Source organism: Thrips palmi, unplaced genomic scaffold (genome assembly GCF_012932325.1).
Source record: "Thrips palmi isolate BJ-2018 unplaced genomic scaffold, TpBJ-2018v1 HiC_scaffold_18, whole genome shotgun sequence".
Classification (NCBI taxonomy): Eukaryota; Metazoa; Arthropoda; class Insecta; order Thysanoptera; family Thripidae; genus Thrips; species Thrips palmi.
In genome coordinates, this window is record NW_023144627.1 from 14,206,642 (window position 1) to 14,229,299 (window position 22,658).

Genomic DNA, 22,658 nt, shown 5'->3' on the forward strand with positions numbered 1-22,658 from the left:
TTACGCACGCACGACGGGAACCAAGCATCCACACTCACACGCGCCGGCATGAACCAAAAACCAAACAAAAACAAAAATAATAAAAAATCTTTCTTATTGCATCCGAACGTCAACAAACGGTGAGCGCCGCACGTGGGAAAGTGGGACGACAGCGCATCTGCTCCGCACGGTTGTAATCTCACACGTAATCACCCACTATATCCTCCACCCTGGTGCACACTCACACACACACACACAGACACACACGGTTGGTGGTCGTCGATCACACATGAAATGTCAAGGCGCCTATGGCGTGACGCTTGCCGCCGCGCCAGGCTGCGCCAGGCTTCTCCGCTTGGCTTTGCATCGGATGCAGCCGATGATGCATTTTGCCGGAGAGTGTTTTCTGCGGTGACAGAGCGCCTGGCGGCGTCCGTCCACCGCGCGGCACTCTGCGGTATGATCACGGCCGCGGCCTTGACACCGCCAAGGTCATCCCGCAGCCGCCTGATGCATTCATCGGCGAGGAGGAGAACAAAGATTCGGATCAAAGTGGAAGAAGAAGGGAAAAAAAAATGCAAAAAAAAAAAAATTAAAAAAATTATATGATGGAAACCGTAGGAGTGTGTTTAACAGTTAAAATTTTTTTTTTTTCCTGGAATAAATTATGGATTTTGCGAAATATTTCATAGACACCACTAGCACCACTTGCTGGCTGCAAAAAAATCTGTGTCACAACTAGATGGGAAGAGAGTCTGAGTGCGTGAGGCTGAACTGCAAATGTTATGCAAATGAGGCTGCCTGATGGGTGGCCTTCTCGCCGGGCGCCGCCTGCAGAGTGCACTCCGGTGATGCTTGGTCTGCTTCGCGGGTTGCCCTGGCTGCCGGGGCAGGCTCTAGCTTCCTTCGGGCCTGGCCGTGCGTGGCCATCGCCGCCGTGGAGGTAGGCAGCCAGGCCGGCGGGGCAGCGTCGCGGCGCGGCGGCCTGCACGGCGCGCTCCAGCCGGCCAGGCTGCAGTTAAGGGACCTCGCGGCCGGGGTAGCGCCGACGCGGCGGTCCCGCGGACATACCCCGCGTCGGGCGAGACGCCGGCCGCCGGGACGGGACGGGGCGTCCTGCAGGACTCGCCGGTCCTCGCGGGGGAAGTCCTGCACGTCCTGCGCGCACACTGGCGCAGCCTGGACCCGCTGCAGTGGTCGCTGCAGGACCCTCGAACAGCCAAGCCGACTGTCTTGAGTTCCATCTTCGGAACAGAGTCACCTTAAAGCCTTCCGACGCGTCGTCCTCGCGACGCATTTCCGCGATTTTCCCCGAGGGGTTGAGCTGCAGGCGAGTCGTCGCTCTGTCTCTCTCGCACCTGCACGGGGCGCCCCATGAGTGCGAGAGAGACAGAGCGAGTCTGCTGGGCGGCCACCTGTCGGCCGGTGGGCCCGAGAGGTCCCTCCGTCGCGCCGCGCTCCTCGTCCGCGAGGCCGCGTGGCCGCGCACAGAGGTGCGGTACGGCTGGACCCCCCCCCCCTCCCCCCCTCCCCCCACGCGGGCAGCATGGCGGTCGGCACAGCGTGCGACGCCTTCAGTTAGCCATCGACTGGAGTGCCGCGAGGTCCGGCCTATCCCATCCGTGTCCGTTTGGCAACGTTTACGCGCCGCGAGGTGACGACCAGTGTGCTCTCTGTCTCTCTTTCTTCGCGTCGTTTGGGATCGCTTTTTGGCGACAGTTCGGGAAGATTCAGGCGCCCGAAAGTGTCCAGTGTCGTGTCAGTGCCAGAGTGCGTCGTTCAAGCGGCAGTGCACACGAACGGCAAGGGAGGGTTCTGTTCCTCAGATGGTCGATTTCTCGTGTCTGTTCATCAAATTCGCCTACTTTTGTTTTTCGTCCGTGCTGCGGTAGCTTCCTCGAATTTATACGTATATGTCGCACGGAAATAAACTCTAATCGCTGGGACAATTACGTCCCCATCAAATCGTGCGCTAAACTGATGTTTAGACTGTCGACTGCGTTTCGCCGAAGCTGGCGTGATTTTTTCCCTCGCGAGATCCGCCTGGACTTCCCTGACGCTGGCGTTGCCTGGCGTTGCCGGGCGTCAGTGACGTGCCGAACCGAACCGGGTCCCTTTCTTTCGACTGATTGACGAGATGATTGCCGCCTCTCTGGGAGGCGCCCCTTCACTCTCGTGTCTGAGAAACAAAACCCTCTTTTGCAGGTGTGTGTGTGTGTGTGCGTGTGTGTGTTGTGCTGTGTTGGTGGCTAGCGGTGTAGTGGTGGTCCCTCGCGCGGAGTAGCGACGGAGGCAGCACATCGTCTTCTGTTGAGGTAAGCTGCGCGCTGCGCTGCGTCCCGCCCACGGCACTGGGAGGGAAGGCAGCCGACTGCGGACCGATTCCTCCGTCTCTCTCGCACCTGTACGCCGCACCCCGCGAGTGCGAGAGAGACGGAGCGACGACTCTCGGAATCGGGCGGCTGGCGAAGGCGCGCCGATTTGATTAGACTGCGTCTGTGTGCGTGCGGGGCACGGCGCGGGGCACGGCGCGGGGGCAGGCAGGCTCTCTTTCTCTCTCGCACCCCTACGAGACGCTCCACGAGTGCGAGAGAGACGGAGCGACATTCGGAATCGCACTGCGGCCGAGTCACGGGCAGACGGCCAGGTAGAATGATGACGGACGGGCAGGTGTGCTTCGTTTGCGTGTCGTCTGCTAAACACTCTTTGTTTATTTTATTACGGAAATACACTATTTTCCTCCTTCACGGGGCGGTCCACGCGGCCGAAACTACTTTTCCGCGGGTCCGCCTCGTTTCTACAGTGTAGTGCAATGTGCCTGAAATCGCGGATTGGCCGCGGCTGGAGGATGAATCGCACTCCAGTGGACACACAGCACTGCTTCGTTGTCGCGACGTCGATCACCAGACGGCCGTGGGCCGTGAGTCTAAACGGGTCGCGACGCGAGCGTGGGTTCAAATCCTCGGCCCGGTTACATTTTTTTCGTGTATCAAAAGTCGACTATTTTTTTGGAGGGTTGATTTTACGTCAGTCTGAGGAGCGAAAAAGAAAAACGACCGTGGACATAAACGTCACTGTCTGCCGGTGCGTCCGTGCTAATGGTTGCTAAATGGCGATCACGTGCGAGAGGAGATGCATGGTGCACCGATTCGGGGGCACGCCCCGCCACGCACCGCCCCGCCCCGCCACGGCGCGGGGGCTCTCTGGAGGAGGGGGCGTGGGCTCGGAGGCCAGGGGCAGCCGCCGTTCCTATTCCAGTGCACTCGCAAAAATAAAAACAAATAAAAATTTTGAAAAATAATGTCTAAAAAAGTGAGCCAGCCGGAGCCTTTGTTTTAAGTCGGAGGCCCTGAGTGGGCCCTGCAGGGCTGCAAGCGCCACTCCCACACCACGGCACTGTAACAGCGCGCTGGCTTTACAGCGCGTCGTGTCCGCGGCGGTCGTCCTGGCCGGCGACTCCGAAAAAAACCTCTCGCTCCGTCTCTCTCGCTCCCCCACGAGACGCCCCTTGAGCGAGAGAGAGAGAGGCTGACACGCGAGGGCTGGCCGAGGGCTTGTCGTTCGTGGCGGTGACGGCGTTGACGACGGCGTCCTGGAAGGTCCTGGAAGGCCCTGGGCGCGGCGGGCCGGCCTTAGCCGCCGCCCACGCGTCCGGCCCTCCTCGGTCCTTCCCTCGCCCGTGTCCCGGACAGAGATAAGGGCTCGTAAGGAAAGGCCAACGATCTCAGACGAAAAAGGAAAGGCAAACACATTTTTATTTGCGAGTCTTTTAAAACATGTGTTGATCGCTGTAAAAAAAATATCAAAATTTCTGAAATTCTGTGTTTTTATGGCGTTGGTCAATGTAAAACGAGTTGATCCAGACCATGGCGCTCTAGAATGCACATGCACTCCTAAAGTACAGTAATCAAATTTTCAAACGACTTTTTCAGTACACTTCGAACTGCGCGATTTTTCGTATCCGTTCCGCACACGGGGAGCTCAGCTCACAGTGTGCTGGCCGACCCTTACGGGGCCCATAGTCTGCCCGCCGCCTTTCGTAGGGCCGTGCTGGGGCCGGCTGGGGCTGCGGGGGCCTCCCAATCTGTCGCCAGGCCCTTTGTGTTTTAGAGTGACGACGTGCCGGGCCTAAAACGCGTCGCTTATCACGGTTTGATTCGCGTGTTGTTGGTGGGCGGCGAGGGCGGGCGACACGCTGTAAAAATTCCTAAAGGGTTCCCGCCGGGGCCGGCCGACAACGGTTTTACGAGAATGTTCAGCCGCGCGAGTGTCCAAGATTTTTCTTTTTTACGGTGTAGGGCTTTTGGGCGTCGCGGCGTCGCGGCGCCCGGCGCGTCCCTCCCACGACGTGACAGTCACTTGTTGTTCGTCGGTGAACTTGAGAGACAAACCATTCGCGTTTCATTGTCGCGCGGAGGCCGAGCTCTGCGGTTTGGTTTATTTCCGGCCTGCATACAGAATTACTCTGCAATAAAAGAGGGAGAGAGAAGAGACTGCGGGCGGAGCAGGCAGAGCGAGAGTGATGGCGAAAAGAGCGCTCGCAGTGCGGCGTCATCGCCGCTCCGATTTCCAAGTTTGAAAAGCGCGCCGAGAGACAAAAGGCCGCCGCGCCATGTAAACGCGGTCGAGGCGCCGCTCGCTGGCCAATCACAGCCCGCAGTAGGTCAATTGCAAAAAAAAAAAAAAATGTTTGAAAAAAAAGTTGGGGTTCAAATACCGGTATAGGGTGGATTTTTTTTTTATCGCGGCGTCTTGTCGCTATGTGTGGTCCGCGCGGCGGCGCACCGAGGCGGGGTGTGCATTGCGTATATGCTTGTCTATAGCTCGTTTCAATTAGCTTGCGATAAGTTATCGATCAATCGACTATGGCTGGGCGGATCGGTTGCATCACGGACACCCGCGGTGTGCACGCTGTAGGGACGGAGGGACACTACACTGCCAGAGCGGCCCGCCAACAGGGAACAATCCTCTAAGGCGGCAAAATTTTACAAAACGGTGTATTGACTGTCTGTCTGATTTGTGGCAGGGTACGGCCGAATCTGCACCAGTCTGCCAGCCTTCATTTGTTCTGCCGGTGCATTAACGACACTGTGGGCACGGCTGCACGGCAGAGGCGCGCCAGCTTTCGCAATGAATATTTTTCGAATGTCTATTAGCAGTCGGGCGTGGCGGGAAGGCGCGTTGTGCGGACCGGTCTATCGGCAGTCGTAGCGGGCACACTATTGGCACGCCGCTTTTGTGTCTCGAGTGTGACGCAGCGTTGTTCTCGGCGGGCAGGAAGGCCGGCCGCCTATTGGCAGGTGAAATCGGCAGCGACCCTGCCGGTATGGCTGCAGGATTGGCTGCAGGCCTGCACCCGGCGTTTCGATTCGTTTGGCACCTGCCGGGTGGTCGCCAACACTCGGATAGTTGGCGATCGTGACTGCAGCAGCGCCATTACCAACTTACCGACTCGGCCGACGCGGTGTTTGACGCCTAGCCTTCGGCGGTCTGCTTCGCGCTGCTTCTGGTGGCGAGTCGATGACAGTTATGCACTCGTTGCGCGGGTAATACTCCGATCGGGAGTCGAACCCTCGCCTTGGTCCGACTCCTGACCCGCGCAACCTTCAGCCCTTCACCGCGGGGAGAGAGAGAGAGACGGAGCGAGGATTCCCTTCGCTGTTCCAATTGGCTCTTTTTCCCGCGCTAAGGACGCTTTTTCCACTCGTCTCTCTCACTCCGCTCACGCTCCCTCGTCGATGGCCACGCGTTCGCGAATCATACAAGACGTGAAAGCTTTTTTTTTCCCTGAGCTCCTGCACTACTGGTCAACTACACGTTGCGCTATGGATTGTTTTTTTCAAGTTTTTTTTTAACGTCAGATGGATGTAAAGTGAATTACAGCACTGTTAAAAGATAAGATACTTGCCGGGGTTTTCAAATTTATTTTCAAACAGTGCGGGAGTTCGTCGTCTTTCAAGTGCCAGCAAAAAACAGTACAGTCGCCGAAAAAAGTGGCGAGACTGCGAATCGCCTGCATTCCACACGCCTCTAGTGTCTCCATCCCGGCGGCCGCTTGCATCCCCGCCCTCCTCTCCCTCCCTCCCCTCCCTCCCCCTCCCCTCCCTGTGCGTGTGGGTTTTTGGAGGTTGGCAAGAGTCGCGGACTGCGTGGACTGCGTAGGACTCCAATGCGGTGGGTGTCGAGACCGCCAGCTCCGTCTGCGCGGCGCGCGGCGCGGCAGTAGGAGTAAGGTTGCCAACTTTGCGATCAATGAATGTTCCAGCGGGCTGTAAGACATGGCCTGGACTGTATAGAGTTGCCACTCGCCGGGCCAATTACACGGAATATATATTGTTTCAATTTCGTGTTTTTGCAAAAAAAAAAAATTAAATTTTTTTGAGAGTGGCATTTTGCGAGTCACGTCGGCTTGCTCACGATGCCGTGCCACCACGCACCGCATGCGCAGCGCGCAGACAACAAAACAACGGAAAATCGTTTTTGAATTCTTCTCGAATGTCTCTTGGGCTCCGAACAGGAGCAGTGTGGTCAATGGGGCGTGACCCAACCCCCTTCACTCGCACGCATCGTGTGTGTGTGTGTGTGTGTGTGTGTGTGTGTGTGCGTGCGGGTACCAGCGCCCGCTTCGCGCCACCGCGCCACCCCTCCGGTACAACAGACGGCCTAGAGACCTTGGGCTACAAAATGTTTGCGGCCTCAGCTTAGATTTCCTTTCCGGGGCACTTGTCCGGTCGCTCGTTTGTCGTTCCGCGTGGCGTCGGCTCCGTGCGGACTCCGGGCAGGGTACGCGGAGAAGGCCGTGGATGCAGTGCGGATGTCCCCCCTCCCCCCCCCCAAGCGCAGAGGAAACCAAACCTACCTCAACGCACCCTGTTAACTCTTTTTAAAAAAATAGAAGACCTCTAACAACTCACTGAGTACCATCCACGAAAGACAGAAAAAACGTCACCGGTTCAAAGAGCGTTGTCTGCCAAAGGTTGCACCTCGAGAGCGGGCTCGCTCCCAGTTCCTAGTCTTTGCCAGTGTGGGTGTCGCTGTTGACATTCTATCGTGCTCTTGATCGGACCGTCGTCGCGTCGCGGCCGACCGGCCGGCCGTGCAGAGAATGGCCAATGTGACACAGATACAAAATGTCGCGAGCCATCCGGAAAGAAGGGAAACCGAAACCGCGCTCGCGTTTGTGAGACACACTGATAACTACGTCGTTTCCTCTGCGAGACGTGGGCGTGTACTTGCGGCCGGCCGAGGGTACTGGCACACTGGTGCGCCGGGACGCCGGTACCGGTTGTGCCGCCGATACCAAATTGGGATAGGTCGTACTGTTACATGGCCGCAACCTTGTCTCGCCGTGGCTGAGCATCGGCGTTACGCCGCTCAAAAAAGACAGTCGCAACAATCAGGTTACGAGAGAGAGAGAGAGAGAGAGAGAGAGAGAGAGAGAGAGAGAGAGAGCGAGCGAGCGCCTGCCAATCGGAGGGTAGGCAACACGCGCACGCGGGTGCAAGCGGGTTGCCTACCCACGTTCTGGCAGGCGGCGGCAAGTCGCAAAACTTTTTGTAATTTCCCCTCTTTTTTAAAACAACTAAAGGGATTGAAACGAGACTTGCGAGAGTGCACCTCATGCGCTCACCCACCCTCAGCGTTAGCAACAATGGATTGGCACAGGATGCGACGCGTCACGCGGCAAATGTGGAGCAAGCGAACGCCAACAGTGCTGGTCGAGCAGTGCCGCGGCGACGAACCGAGTCCCGCCCAGCGACCTTCGTCTTCGAAAAGAAATGCCATAAGCGGCGAGATCCATTTCCAAAGGGCCCTTTGCTAACGAGTCCGCGTCCAATATCTGCGCCGACGGTTGTCGCTCAGGCGCGCTCCGCTCCGCTGGACAGGCCTCACTAAATGCCCTCCTCCCGGGGCAATGCGCGGCCCACAGTGGGCCAGAAGACCGGCGGATGCGGACCAAACTCTAGACGCGTTTTGAGCTCCAGAGTCGCCGGACAGGCCTCGAACCGAACGTGTGACCCCACCAATGGATTCCTCGTTCGGAGAGCAATCCATTGGTGGGGTCCACACGGTCGGTTTGAGTCCCATTTAGCGACTCTGGAGCTCAAAACGCGTCTGGAGTTTTGTCCGCCTCCACCGGTCCTCTGGCCCACCGAGCGGCGCCCCGTCTCTCTCGCACCCCCAGCGCACGGAATGCACTGGCCCATGAACTGAGCCCGAGTCCCCGTGTTTACGTCACCTCGTTATTCGTGCGATATTGCCGCGCGGTCGGGCCGCCTTTTCCCGGCCTTTCATTTTCCGACACCTCAGCCAGCTCGTTTTCGCTCCATTTTCCATCACTAGCTTCGGCCACCTCGAAAAAAAAACAATGACAATTTCTTTTTCTTGTTTTGGTTATGCATGCGATGGTGGCCTGTCTGGGTCTCTCTCTCTCTCGTGTGTCCAGCCAAACAGATAAATGAAGATCGTAAAGGATCTGCTTAATCTCTGCGCCTTGGCTGGGTTGGTTGCGCAACTCAGGTCGCCGGACCATCGACGTTTCGGAAATAACAGATTCGCCCACGAACACACACACAACACGCGCACACACAAACACACACACAGAGACACACTTTCGGATCGGAACCAGCGTCTTTTCCGTCGTCTTTACGACGCCGGCCTTGGTGGCCGCGGCTGCAGTGCCAAGCAGCGCGCGCCGCCTTGCAGTGTGGGAGTGTGGTGGAGTGGCGGCCAGTCCGGATGGGGACGACGCTGGGATTTCGGAGTGCAGCGGTAGACAAACACTTCCCTCTCGTCGTGCCCCACGTGACGCCCCTCGCCTTGGCGTCGGCCGGCAGCGGCGGCGGCCCGCACTTCACCTTGCCTCTCGCAGGGCGCCGACCATATGGTCACCTTGGGCCGCTGCCTTGGGCCCGCAACCCTGCCCGTGAAATACGCCATCAAGCAGGGGCAGCGACCGTGCAGCCACCGTGCAGCGACCGCGCAGCGCCGACCTAAAAGGAGAGGATGGGACCGCCGTGTCACGAGCAGGACTTTTCATGACGGTGTGCGTTCGTCAACAGACTGGGCTGGAGACTGAGGACATGTGTGTGGAAAGCCCCGGAAGACACACAGTGGGCCAGAAGACCGGTGGAGGCGGCCAAAACTCCAGACGCGTTTTGAGCTCCAGAGTAGCTAAATGGGACTCGAACCGAACGTGTGACCCCACCAATGGACTGCGCTCCGAACGAGGAATCCATTGGTGGGGTCACACGCTCGGTTCGAGTCCCATTTAGCGACTCTGGAGCTCAAAACGCGTCTGGAGTTTTGTCCGCCTCCACCGGTCTTCTGGCCCACTGCGAGACGGCGGGCTTCGCCTTCTGCGGGTTGCCCCCGTGGGACACCCAGGCACTGGAGGAAGCATGCCGTCTCCGTGAATTCACTCCCCGAGTTGCTTTTGTTGTTGTTTTTTTTCGCGGGTGCCGCCGTGCCATCCCGATCCCCGTGACGCAACCGCGCAGTAAGTGGCGCCGGCGCGCGTTGAGTTGAGTGGGTTCGCTCGCGGCGGCCAACCTGTTTAGCGCGGTCGCTCGGAGGCGCGCCTCGGATCAGACGGACCGGCCGGCCGGCCAGCCGCGGGCAGCCGGGCAGCCAGCCGTCATGGAGATGGGAACCGTCTCAGGCCGCCGGCCGCCCGGCCCGAGTAGCCTGGGTCAGTGTGGAGTGGCAGAGTGAGGAGGAGGAGAAATGTAGCCAAGAAAACAAACACAGCTCCTTGTCTTTTTTATCGGATTTCATCGCAAATTAGCATATTTTTAAAAGGAATGATACCTGAACTTTGAAATAAACAAAGGACAGCACAAGACACATTAAGGTGTCGGCTAGCTGTACTTCTCAAGGTTATTTTTTCTGTTGATTTAAAACTATAAATAGCTATTTTTTTATTTTTTATTTTTGAAAAAATTTAATTCTGGCAGTAAATGTGCCCACCAGCAATCTGACTGAACGCGGGAAACGTGCCGACAAAATGGGTAGCTATTTGAGGAAACAGCTGAGCTTTGCCCGACTGACACACTGCAGGAATGCCTCGGCCGCGTCGCGGCGCTGCGGTTTAAAGCGCCATGCGCTGCGCACATACTCCCGGTGATTTCGGCTCATCCCAGCCAGCCGTACAGTCTTGGCCAAAAGCACACCTCGCTGTTACGTGTGCGCGTGTACAGTCCCCGCTCCGGGTTCAAGGCTGCACTCTCTCCGCGTCGCCTGCCTCGTCGTCCGTGTGCAGCGCACAAATGTTGCACAACTTTGTTCAAACATATTTCGTGCGCGGAGAGCCATCGGCGCGGACATTCCCACAGGACGGTGTGCCCCGCTGCACCCCGCCGCGAGTGCGAGCGAGAGGGAGGTATCTGCCGGCGCCGTTGCCGTGGTTACGCCGTTGTTGTCGCCGTGTGTACCCAATAAATCCAGCGACGACGGCCGAGCGCACACTACACCACACCGGCTTGCCCTCGGCGCGCTTCGCGCCGCTCGGCAGAAATGGCGGCAAATTTAAATTTAGCGCGGTGCCGAAGGGATTCGATTCACGCCGCTCGAGCCAAGGACGAGCTCTGTCTCTCTCTGCTGGCCCTCCGGGTCGCCCCGTGAGAGCGACAGAGACAGAGCGACTTTATCAGACTGCTCGGCGCCGCGCGTGTCGTGGTGGCCGGAGCAGTGTCTGGAGCACGTGTGTCCGAGCGAACGCGGTTCGTGCGGTGTGGCGGCGTGGCGGCCGACTGTCGGAAAGTGCCCCGTCAAGCACTTCGGGCCCTCGGGGCTGTTCGCGGTGTTCGGCCTCAAGGGAGGCGTGCGTACTGTTGCTGCAAAAAAAAGAGAAAAAAAAACAGAAAAAAAGGCATCTGAAAGAAAAAAAATTGAATTTTTCGGTAATTTTGAAATATTGTTAGCTTTAAATCAGCAGTCCGCAAATTAGACCAAAACGGTAAATGCGCAGAAATCATGGTATAGGCTGACTTTAGGCAGCCACTCCGTCTAATCCAAGGTGCCAAATCGTTCTCCCTCAACGGGTGGGTACTCTTTGGGCCTTCCTTTAGAACACCTTTGTTCGGGAGTGCGATTAGCCGCCTTAGTTTCGAAGCGGTATTGCAGCAAAGTTTGTCGAAACGGTGACAAAACTAACAGATCTAACTGCAGTGGTATTTGCCAGCCACACTCTGAAACGAATACGATTGATTCGAAACGCGCCGCCCGGCCAATGAAACTGCAATTAAAACCAGCAGCGCTCGAAGCTTTCATAGAGCGGCCGATCGGCGGCGGCGGCTGTACTTACTTTGCTCTCTGCACTCATGAATGGGAAAGCGAATGGCCGTGCCAGCCAGCAGGGGAAAGGGGGAGCGCGTTGGGGTGCTTGTCAAGCGCACTGGGTCAGGCGACTGGGTCACGGGGTGAACCGGCCTCCCCCACCACCCGGGTTGGATGCACACGGCCGGCTTGCACACACACACACACACACACACACACGCACACACAGACGGAGGTCCAGGTGGCGTCGGCAGGATGAGTACGCACGGATAACGCACGTTGCGGGAAGAGAGAAGGCGGTCCGGGCGACCCACCGCGCGCACATTACGGCCCTTAACTGCTTCCAAGAAAAAAAACTCTCTCGCGGCGAAAATTAAAATTTTCATAACCCGGTTATCCTTTTTTTTTGCAGTGTGGGCTTACTCTCTGCTGCCGCGCATGATTGATTTCGGTACTGATGGATGATCGGGAGTGATTTCGGCCGGTCGAGTGCGCGCCCGGCATTCCTTCATTCATTTTACAAAGCGTTGTTTAGCAACGAGCAATTCGTGCACCGTGTCGTCGCCATTTTTCACGTGTGTGTGTGTGTGTGTGTGTGTGAGTGAGTGTGTGTGAGTGTGCAGTGTTTCTGGGCCAGCGCTAAGTCTCGGCTCGGCGGCGAAGGCGCGCACGTTTCAATTACGTTTTATTGTGGTGCGAATACCTCGCGAAACCCCAGAGTCCTGTTCTGCCAATAGGCACTATGAATCAAAGCGACGTAGGCAGGCATGAAACACTCTTTCGGCCTCGCCGCGAGGGGAAACTGCACCGTAAATAACTTCATCAAAATTTTGAAGGGTTGAGCACCGCGCCGCCGTTGTTGCAGGCTCTTTCCGAATCACGCTGTCCCTCTCGCACTCGTGGGGCGTCCCGTAGGGGTGCGAGAGAGACGGCTACTCTGTGCACTGTGAACAGTGTGTCGCACTGGAACAAAAGAGCCGCCGAACTGCGACGCGCCTCGCGAGCTGGCTGGGCTGGGCCGGGGCCTTGGGGGCCTTGGCCGAGCGAGGCGCGGCGGAGCGGCGGAGCGCGGGGAGGAGGTGGGTGGGTGGCTCGCGCCATACTTGGAGGGCCCAGCCTCCGCGCGAATATTTGCCGGGACGGACGGACAGGCAGACGGACTGCAGTGGGAATCGACTAATCGAACTCGTGTCGCTTCGCTTTGCTTTGTCCGGGTGAGTGACTGCGTCTCGAGGTATCGACAGGTTGCACAGTGGGCCAGAAGACCGGTGGAGGCGGCCAAAAGTCTTGACGCGTTTTGAGCTCTAGAGTCGCTACACAGGACTCGAACCGAACGTGTGACCCCACCAATGGATTCCTCGTTCGAAGAGCAACCCGTTGGTGGGGGTCACACGTTCGCTTCGAGTCCCATTTAGCGACTCTGGAGCTCAAAACGCGTCTAGAGTTTTTGTCCGCCTCCACCGGTCTTCTGGCCCACTGTGCAGTCCAGCCTGCATCGGCGCAATCAATTTCCCATTACACGCGTGCCTGGCCTTTATGCCATTGCAGCCCCTGGAGTCGCAGGCCGGCCCGCTTAAATGCGAGGGTCGACGCGCCTCTCAACTTGTTGATAGCGCCGGACTGGACCTTTCCACGGCCTGCCTGCCACTGCCTGCCACTGCAGTGGGCGGCGGTGGAAACGGAAAGACACGGGGCACCACGCCGGACAAGAGCCGGGCGCAAGGACCCACAGCTTCCTGAGTCAGCCTCGGGTCTTTACGACTTCGCTGGAAGTCGCTGAAATCACGTACACTGGGTGTCAAGACCATTTTGCGCAGTCACTTACTGCGACCGAAAAGTCAGCTCCAAAAGTAGCACACTTTGCTGACTTTGGGCGGCCACTGCGTCCAATTTAGTTGCGGTCAAAAGCCTCCCTCAACGCCCTAGTATTCTTAAGACCCTTCTCTTTCATGCCCCGCTTCGGGAAGGCTTTGACCGCTGATAGCTTCGGAGCAGTGGCCTCGCAAAAATGGTCAAAAGTAAATGAATTTCCGAAAGTAGCCGTTTTTGCTGACTTTGGGCGGCCACTGCGTCCAATTTAGTTGCGGTCAAAAGCCTCCCTAAACGCCCTTGTATTCTTAAGGCCCTACTCTTTCATGCCCCGCCTCGGGAAGGCTTTGACCGCTGATAGTTTGGGAGCAGTGGCTTCGCAAAAATGGTCTAAAAGTGATTGAATCCCCGTACCAAGATTATCTTAAGTCGGCCTACCCCTTGGTCTCTACTTTGACTTCTTTGCGGCGCCCCGGCGCCCCGGCGCCCGAACGCCTCCTCCCAGCTCCGCGGAGCCGTGCTTCGGTTATTGCTCGGCAGTTCGTGGAGCTGTGACGTCACTCCGGCCGCACCCAGGGCACGCGTCACCACTGGTAGGCGCCGTCGACTGCTAGGTACGCCGCCGTCCTCCACTGGCGTTGTTGTCGTACCGACCGGCGGCGTGCCTTCGGCGTGTCGTCTGCTCTTTAAAGTCTTTCTCCCGGTGTTTGGCGCTGCCCACGCCGCTCGTCGTATTATTTCCACGTGCGCTCGGCTCGGCCGGCCCGGTGCGGCGCGGCGGCCGGGCCCCACTGTACGCGGCCCGTACCCCATCTATGGTCCCTCCAGGGTCAGTCCGCAGCTGTCTGGTGCGGGGCGTGTCCTGTCGGAGGAGCAGCCAGTCCGCCAGCCAGCCAGCCGCCTAAATGCGACGCGGAGTGATCCGCGCGAAAATGCGTCCACTGCCCACTGCTTTTTTCTCTGCGTCGGTTCCGTCTTGCAGTCACCAAATGGATTTCTCTTACCTTTTTCTTTTTTTTTGCCTTTTTTCATTTTTCTTACTTTTTCATTTTTATTACTTTTTTATTTTTCTTACTTTTTCATTTTTCTTACTTTTTCATTTTTCTCACCTTTTCGTTTTTCTTACTTTTTCATTTTTCGTACTTTTTTCATTTTCATCACATTTTCAATTTTTTTAAAACCACTTTTCATCATTGCATTTTTTTTCTTTTTTTTTCTAAAATCAACGATGACATTCTCACCATTGCACCGTGGTGGTATGGTGAATCCTTGACGGACGGCCAGTGGGTCCGTGGTGGCGCCCCGGCCTGCCCGGCACGCCGCCAAACCCGGCGCCGCCGCCGAGCTATTCGTCGCGCGCGTCGCCGTCGTCTCTGAGGTCGGGGCTCCTCTGTGACGTCACCAGACCCCGCGTGGGTGCCCCGCCCCGCCCCGCCCCGCCATTGGGATGCCGGTCGCGTCGCCGCCGGCTCCCTTTTCCGTCTCTTTAAACGTGAAAAAATAACATGAAACCGCCGCGCGGAGGATTCACCGCGACACGGAGTTAAGATAAAAACAAACTGTCCCGTTCGCACCTCTAAAATAAAAAGACACGAAAAAAAAAAATAGTCTTGATTTTATTAATGCGCGTTTAGACTACACACCGCGTGTCATCATCTGATCTACGTGACGCGAATGTTCGACGCGCGGGAGGTGTTGCGCGAGTCCGCCCGACGCATACGTAGTTGACAAACTTTATCTGACAGGGGGTCTTCGAGTCGTGCGCGGGAAAGGGTTTTTTTGGAAGACGATCGACCGCTTCATTGTCTGGCGTGCGTGTGTGTGTGTGTGCGTGGGTGTGCGTGCGGCGTGTGAGGTGTGTAGCGATGCCCGGGGCGGCCCGAGGAGGTAAGGCCCACAAGTTGAGCGACCTGGACTTGAACCGCGCCGTGACCGCCCGTACACCTTTATGACCTTCTTGGCATAAAAGTAACGTACATGGGAAATAAACAAAGGGGCCTTTTTCTCGGCGGTGACGTCACACTACCGCACTGGATGCCTTTGTGCTAATCAGACTTTGTCGGTGGCTCTGCCTTCGGCTCTGCCTTGCCCGTGGGTTTCGCTCTCGTAAATTGTTGTCCTCTTCCAACTCATTCCCGGCCGTGACGAACGAGAGTGCGACAAGGACGGCGTGCTCCGCGGGCCGCGGCCGCCTCGAGTGCGACAAAGACGGAGATAGCCGCCCACGTCCAGGCAGCGCGATCTGCATTAGCAGCCTCCGGGCCCCCCTCCCCCTCCCCTCCGTTCGGTCGGGACTTCGACAAATTTCCGCTGGCGCACACACGGGGCACGCAGCCGCCCACCTCGGCCCGGCCCGCCAGACCGCGGCGGGGATCCGCCGGTGCGTTATGAAACGTTCCAGGTTCCGCGGGTTCAATCCCCGGTGAGGTAATCTATTTTATTAACAGCTGTCAGCTGTTTTTTTTTCTCGTTTATTTTTCTTCGGAAACATGAGTAGTAGTAAACTGTGCTCTTCGCGCGTGCTGATCGCCGCCATCCTCGTATAATTGGAAAACGAAAAAAAAATTAGAAAGGATTGAACGGGACTCGAACCCGTGTCGTCGTGGTGAACGTGGGGCTCTGCTCTGCCTCTCGTGCGTTCAAGTCACCTCACGAAGAAGCTCGTTGACGAGATGCGTATCGCAGGAATACATTACCTTGTGTGCGTGTTGTGCCGTGTGTGTGTGTGTGTGTGTGTGTGTGAGCGTGTCTAGGCGTGCGGTACTGACCGTCCCACCGTCGCCAGTCGTAAATTATTTTCCACTCCTCTCCTCTGATTGGCCCGTAGCAGTGCTGATAATGGCTACGCAGATGTACTCCCTCTACTCCCCCCCTCTCTCTCTCTGCCTGTCTCTGTCTCTCCCCGGCGCTCTGTGTCTCTGTCTTCGTCGTTTATCCAACCAATTTGCCGTGTGAGCTCCGGGCTAGCAGTGGAGGCGCGAGACGCGCCCCGTGGGTCACAGTCAGTCACACAGTAGCCTCGGCCGCCTCGGCGAGTCGCCGACAGAGGTCGCGCGTCTCCCATTGGAATGGCCATCAGCCTGGGGTCGTTTTCGTCGCTCTGTCTCTCTCGCTCTCATGGGGCGTCTCCTGTAGAGGGACAGAGCGACGAAAACGACTCCCAGTCCTACTGGCGACGGGCTAAATGGCACAGCCGTGTCGTATTTTAAAAGTCGGAATCCATTTCCCCGTCGGAAGGACAAATGACATCACCGCCCGGTGCCAATTACAGACTCGCTTTTTCAAATGAAAGAGCGGCAAAAAGGAGAAAGAAAGTTACGAGCTGGTTATGGGTGTCCGTGACCAGGTTACTGCGTAGCTCCGCGGTTATGGCTCGGACGCTAGCTCGGGGTTCGAACACTCGTGAACTAATTTTTTTCCCTGGTCACCTGGGCTTCGTGCCGTCCAAGGCTGTTGTGGAGAAGCTCCTCACGCGAAGCTTGCTCAAGAACAAGGACCCGTTGTTCGTGAAGGATGAAAGACGGTCGAAATATTTCCTCCAAGTGTGTGCAAATACGGGTCCGTTTCCCCCGTTCGAGTAGTTTGATCCGCGCTGCGCTGCAAGTGCACTGCGAGTTCGCTGCTCGAGTTGCCGCCAAGTAGGTCGCGAAGGTGGCGCGGGAGTGGACCGACACAAAGAGAGAGAGAGAGAGAGAGAGAGAGAGAGAGAGAGAGAGAAGAGAGGCCTATCGAGTGATTAAGTGCTTCTTATTGCCGACTGATAGCCGTGTCGCATTAGCGATCTCTCTCGTGGCACACCACCAGTCTGACGAGGAGTTTACCGCCCCTTCAGTCGTGTGACAGCATAAATAATTCCATTTCTTTGCTATACTGTTATTATATTTTTTTCCGTCCAACGAGGTTGACACTGTCGTGCTGCATGTCGTTTTGGACGCGTGTTGGTGCGTGTTTTGGAAAGGCTCGCGGGATCATAATCTGTCACACCCGCATGCTGTCACGGGTGCAGCAGACTGCAGTTTGGTGCGAGTACTCTGGAAGAAACAACAACACAAACAACACGAAAAACCAACCAACAACTGTACTGCGCTTCGAACATTTTCAAAAACTTAGTAAGATTAGATAGTAAAATATTTTATTTTAATTTGATCCCACTTGTTTCTTTTTAATTATTATTTTTCGCGGCTGCCTTCGCGCGCGGCTTCCCTGCGTGTGTGTGCAGTGCAAGTGCACGCCGCACGCGTCTAGTTCACTCCCTTTTCGTTCGCGGGGCGACAGCCCGCTGCCACGCGGATTTAATAAAAAGAACCCTGGAGGGCTTTTCCCCCGGTTTCCTACTGCAGCGCACAGTGGGCCAGAAGACCGGTGGAGGCGTTTGCGGTACTGTACGCGTCTAGGAGGCGGCGCCCTCGGGGGGTTTGCACGTTTGCACAGCGGGTCGCTGTCCGTCTCACTAGCAGTGCGCCAGCAGCCAGGTCGCGCTGCAACTAAATCCAACGCCGCTCTTGCCGCTAAACCCGCACCGAGAGTCGATACAATCTCTGATTGAGTGGTAAAGCCCTGGCGGCAAAGGCGCATACGTCCACACACACACACACACACACACACACACACACACACACGCGCGCGCGCGCGCGCGCGCCCCTGGACGTATTTGGTCGCGGAGGGAAATCCTGTTCTACGCGTCGATGGGGGTTCTAAAACACCGCGACCCACATTGCGACCCTCCCTCGCTTCTGCGCACACTACACTTTACCAGTGTGCGTGCGTTCGGCGCGTTCGGCGACGTCGACGCCGCGACGTTCCGTCGCTCGGGTCATGTTGTCGCCGACGACAGCAAACAGTGGCGTGCCGCGCGGGCCGACGGAAGTGGCGCTGCTTGCTGCGTGCCCCGCCCCGCCGGGCCGTTCCGCCGCCACCTTATGGCCCGGATAAGCACGTTTGACAATTTGCCACGCCGAAAGTGTGGCAAGGTGCGCGTCGGGACACCGTAAAAAAAAAAAAAAAAAGGAATCCCGGAAAGTGCGTTTTGAACGGAAGCTGCATCGGTGGGAGTTTCCAGAGACCGGAAAACTCATAGAAAATGTAGACATTCGGAGGTCAAGTTCTTCCGGAAATGGCTGGGATGTTTTCAAAACAGTGAGGGGGCCGGGGTCGCGAGGCAGCGATCTTGACCCCTCCGGGACCGATTTCGAGCGAGCAGGAATCCCTGAAGGGAATCGGTTTACGAACCCCGGCGGCCTCCAGAGTCCCGCGGGATGAAGTTATCGGCGACACGACAAAGACGCATTCAAGTCGAGCGACTTGCAAATGACGGAATGGCGGCGGACGAGCTCGCTCTGTCTCTCTCGCACTCGCGGGGCGTCCGGCACGGTGCGAGAGAGACAGAGCGACTGGCAGGTGGACGGCTGGAATGCGCGGGGAGCGGCGCCGAAACGACGACAGCGCCATCTGGTGCGCGATGGAAAAAGAAACGTCAAGGATCCGGTGGGAGTCGAACCCGCGCCACTCAGACTCGTCTTTTTTCTTGTTTGCAGGATAAATGCAAGGCGACAATGACGGAGGTGGTGATCCCGGCCCAACAAGTGATCAGCGTACGGCGCTATGAGGCGGCACCCGTCTCGCCCAACTCGCAGCTGGTAAGTGTCGCGTCGCGGGTTCGATCCCCGCCGCCGGCGGGGCCATTATTTTTCCCCCTCGCTGGCAGTGCACCAGCAGAGCCCTGTCTGGGTCTAGTCTGCATCGGGCAGGTTCATTCGCATTCGCCTTGAGACATTCCGCGTCCCTACAGTGCAGTGAGCGTAGCGCGGTACCAACGGTCGGCCAGAAAAATTAAACGATTAATTTATGGCTGTGTTTTTATATCTCCAGGTCAGTTTCAAGCTAGTGTACATTTCTTATCAGCAGCATGGTCCTGCTGCTCATTTCAATAACATGCAAAGCAAAAAAAAAAAAAAAGTTGGGATTTGAACCCGGGCCGCACGCAGATAAGCGACTTCACGACTCCGCGATGACCTGACGCGTGCTCCCTCTGTGACGAGACAGGCCGATCGCCGCGGGCCGCCGTGCCAATCTATTATAATTTCGCGTGCCGTGCCGCGGGCGGGGCGGGCCGGGGCGGGGCGGGGCGGGGCGGGCGAGGAGGGGCGTGGTCGGACAGCCCAGCGAGGGGCCACGGGCCACGAGGGGTCACGCTCTCCGCCACCTCTCGGGTTGTTGTCCCCCGGGCGCCACCAGGACCTGCTCACTGTAAAACTTTCAAAACGTTTCTTTCCCGACTTTGCAAGACGCGGCACACGGACGCTTACTTCCGCATGTGTGTGTGTGTGTGACTGTGTGACTGTAAGCGTGTGACTGTGTGTGTGTGTGTGTGCGAGTGTGTTGCGCGTGCTAAGTAGCTATTGGTAGAACAGCCCGATGCACCGCCGAGGAAGTCTCTACAGTGTGTCGTCCTGCTCTTCCGCGTACTTAGCCGGTGACCGGAGGGCCGCGACGACCGGCAGGAGGAAGGCGGCGGCGGCCGCGTGATGGAACAAGGACAGAACGCCTCTTCATTTTCTTCCCTCTTTTCTTTTTTGAAGAGCAACTACTTGCCCTGGTCAAATCCGCGCAGAGAGGATAGGGTTACCGGTTCGCGGAAAGCAGACACCGCCTCCTCGGGACGGCGGCGCTATAGTCACTGTGTGTACAGTGTACAGTCATGAGGGCCGCGGACGGACACGGAGCGGCCGGAGGAAACGCGGGCAAACCCTGCGGAAAAACGATTTTTCCGCGACGAATGAATGAATGAATGAATGAATGAATGAATGAATGAATGAATGAATGAATGAATGAATGAATGAATGAATGAATGAATGAATGAATGAATGAATGAATGAATGAAAACTGCACTGTACAAAGAGTACCGAGCCAAAACTCGAATTCAACATATTTGCGGCAGTACTACTCCCAAACTACGGTGGAAAACCGCAACTACCTACACCAAAGACCTATTGAAGGAAGCACATCCAAACTGTCACGCGTTCGTCACGCGACCGCCGCCGGACCGTTGGCGTGACACTGACGCCGTGACGCGGGGACACGGTACGTGACGAAGACGGACACGGTAGCGTTAGTGATTTCCAGATAGGATGGACACGTCAAGCGGTCGTCGTCGTCCATCAAGGAGGCGCGGTCCGCGCGCTGCGTCTGTGTGTGTCTGTGTGTGTGTGTGTGTGTGTGTGTGTGTGTGTGTGTTGTGTGTGAGTGTGTGTGTGAGTCCGTCTGCGAATGAGTCACCCGGCTGGAGGATCTAGCGGCGCAGGATCGACTGCGCGGCGGTGCCGCCACCTGGCGGTGTGGCGTGCAAGCTCGCAGCGCGGGGTATCGCCGCGCGACCGGTGCTGCCCTCGCTGCCGGCGCGGCAGGACCGCCAAGCTTCGGCCGGATGCTGCGAGTTGTCCTGCCCCGCACTCCGGCATAGGCGCACCTGCACTGTAGTGCACCGGACTCTCTGCTGCTGGAGTGGCCGGATTTGGCTTCTTGGTCTTGAGGACCCTCCACTGTCTGGGACTGGGCGACACACTGAGACTCTAGTGCAGCCGCGCTGATTCAAGCCACAGCCCCCCCCCCTCTCTCTCTCTCTCTCTCTCTCTCTCTTTTTCTCTCTCGCCGTAAATCTGGCGCGTGTTTGACGTGGGAATCGCTCTGCGCGTCATGCAGGTGATATTTCACGGCTGCTTTGGGGCAGGCCGTGCCGTGTTGGCCGTGCCGTGTTGGCCGTGCCTGGCCGTGCCGTGTTGGCCGTGCCGGTCCCGCCTCTAATTTTCTTATCGATCGCTCGAGTCTTTCCCCAGGCGGCGGGGCCCGGCTCGGCCCGGCCCGTTCAAGCTCACGCGGTTTGAGAGCGTGCTCGGCGGGGCGGGGCGGGGCCCGTCGGGGCGCGGTGGCCTGACCTTGCATTGTGTGCCTGACCTCCGCACTGAACCCGGTGGGTGCGGACCTAACCTGCCGCAGTGTGCCGGCCGCCCTGGCGTCGTCCTGGCCACCGCGTCGGTGCCGCCGTCGTGGCGTCCGCCGTCGGCGATGCCGGCATGCCGACGCCATGCGCGACCTCCGCCCCGGAAGTCGCCCGCCCAGCCGCGGAGCCGGGGCGGCCGGCCCACAGTGGGCCAGAAGACCGGCGGAGGCGGCGAACTGTACCCGTCGGCGCAGAGTACCCCCGGGTACACAACGCCTAGGGCCATAGTACCCTGGGGTACATGACGACTAGGTTCAATGTACTCAGGGGCACAATTCGCCTAGGTGCCAGGTGAATTGTACCCCGGGTACAATGCGGCTAGGCGAAATGTACCCCGGGGTACATTTTGCCTAGGCTTATTGTATCCCCCGCCGGCCGGAGGAGGATGCACGTCGCCTAGGCGCAATGCATCCCCCCCGGATACAAAGAGCCTGGGCGAGGAGTATCCCCTCGGCCGGCCGGAGGGGGATACAAAAAGCCTAGGCGCAATGCATCCCCCCCCCCCGGATACAAAAATCGAAAAAAAAGAAGAAAAAAGGGGGGCCCTTCTCCCACCTCCGCACACAGGTCGGAGGGCCGCCTGCAACTTCGGTGGATCGGGGGAACCGGTGCTTTACAGGCGGCGACCCCAGGGGTTCTCGTCTGTATATGGGCCGGGCTTGAAGGGCGGGTTTGACAGTCTCTCTCTGCCTTGAGAGCCTTTGCTTTTCGCGGGGTGGTCTGTACCAAGTGTACACCCGCTGTCCGGCGCTCTCTACCAAACATACAGCTTGTTTAAGGGCCAGCTTCAAAGGACTTATCATCTCCTCCCGACGAATCAAGGAGGACCCACCCGCGACCAATTACGGGTGGCTGGATTGACGGATCGAATACTCCGTCGCTCCAGTGCCGAGGCCAACCCGCCGAAGCGCAGTTGCTTTTTAGACACCCCAGCGGAGTGGCCAGGTGAATGTGACTCTGACCACTACGCTATCAAGCTTGTACGTCTGGCGTCGTGTTGGACGACGGGTTTGAGTTGCAGTGGAAGGAAGCCAGTCGAAAAATGTAATGAAATGATGGGAGTCGATCCCAGGACCCTACTGCCGGGACCGCACGACTTTTGCCGCTCGCCCACCACGGCCCATGACGAGTGGAGCGGCGTGAGGCGGTCTCTTGACGCGACAGAAATGGACCGACCCGGTCAAAATTTCACAAGAAGTTTGGGGAGTCGAACCGCCGACCTCAGCACGGAGAAGCGACGCCTCTACTCCCTAGACCACCACGGCACATGCAGTTCGTAGGCTGAAGTCACGGTTTTCAACCACACTGGGCGAGGCAGTAAAATTAAATGTTAATGTTTGTTAGGAATCGAACCCCCGACGTGTGGGACTGTTCTACACGGCTCCGCATTGATGGCCTCGAACCGTTCCACAAAAGAAAGGAAATCGAAAAAAAAAATGAGATGCCGGTATTCGAACACCGCACTGTGCAAATGTTAGAGACGTTCGATCGCATTTGCACAGTGCGGTGTTCGAATACCGGCATGTCAATTTTTTTTTCGATTTCCTTTCTTTTGTGGAACGGTTCGAGGCTATCAGAGCGGAGTTTTGTCCGCGCT

General features: G+C 57.5%; 1 protein-coding gene across 5 annotated transcripts in view; it reads left to right on the top strand.

Moving 5' to 3' along the window:
* The first annotated feature begins 1,561 nt into the window (after positions 1 to 1,561).
* The window catches only part of LOC117644338 (serine/arginine repetitive matrix protein 1), an 85,644-nt gene continuing 64,547 nt past the window's right edge, over positions 1,562 to 22,658 (top strand). For 4 of the 5 annotated variants that reach the window (XM_034383699.1, XM_034383701.1, XM_034383702.1 and 1 more), the window contains exons 1-3: positions 1,562 to 1,633; positions 2,185 to 2,294; positions 18,600 to 18,701. In XM_034383699.1, the coding sequence (XP_034239590.1) occupies positions 18,618 to 18,701 (84 nt within the window). In that variant the 5' untranslated portion in view covers positions 1,562 to 1,633; positions 2,185 to 2,294; positions 18,600 to 18,617. The other variant, XM_034383700.1, reaches the window with a different exon arrangement.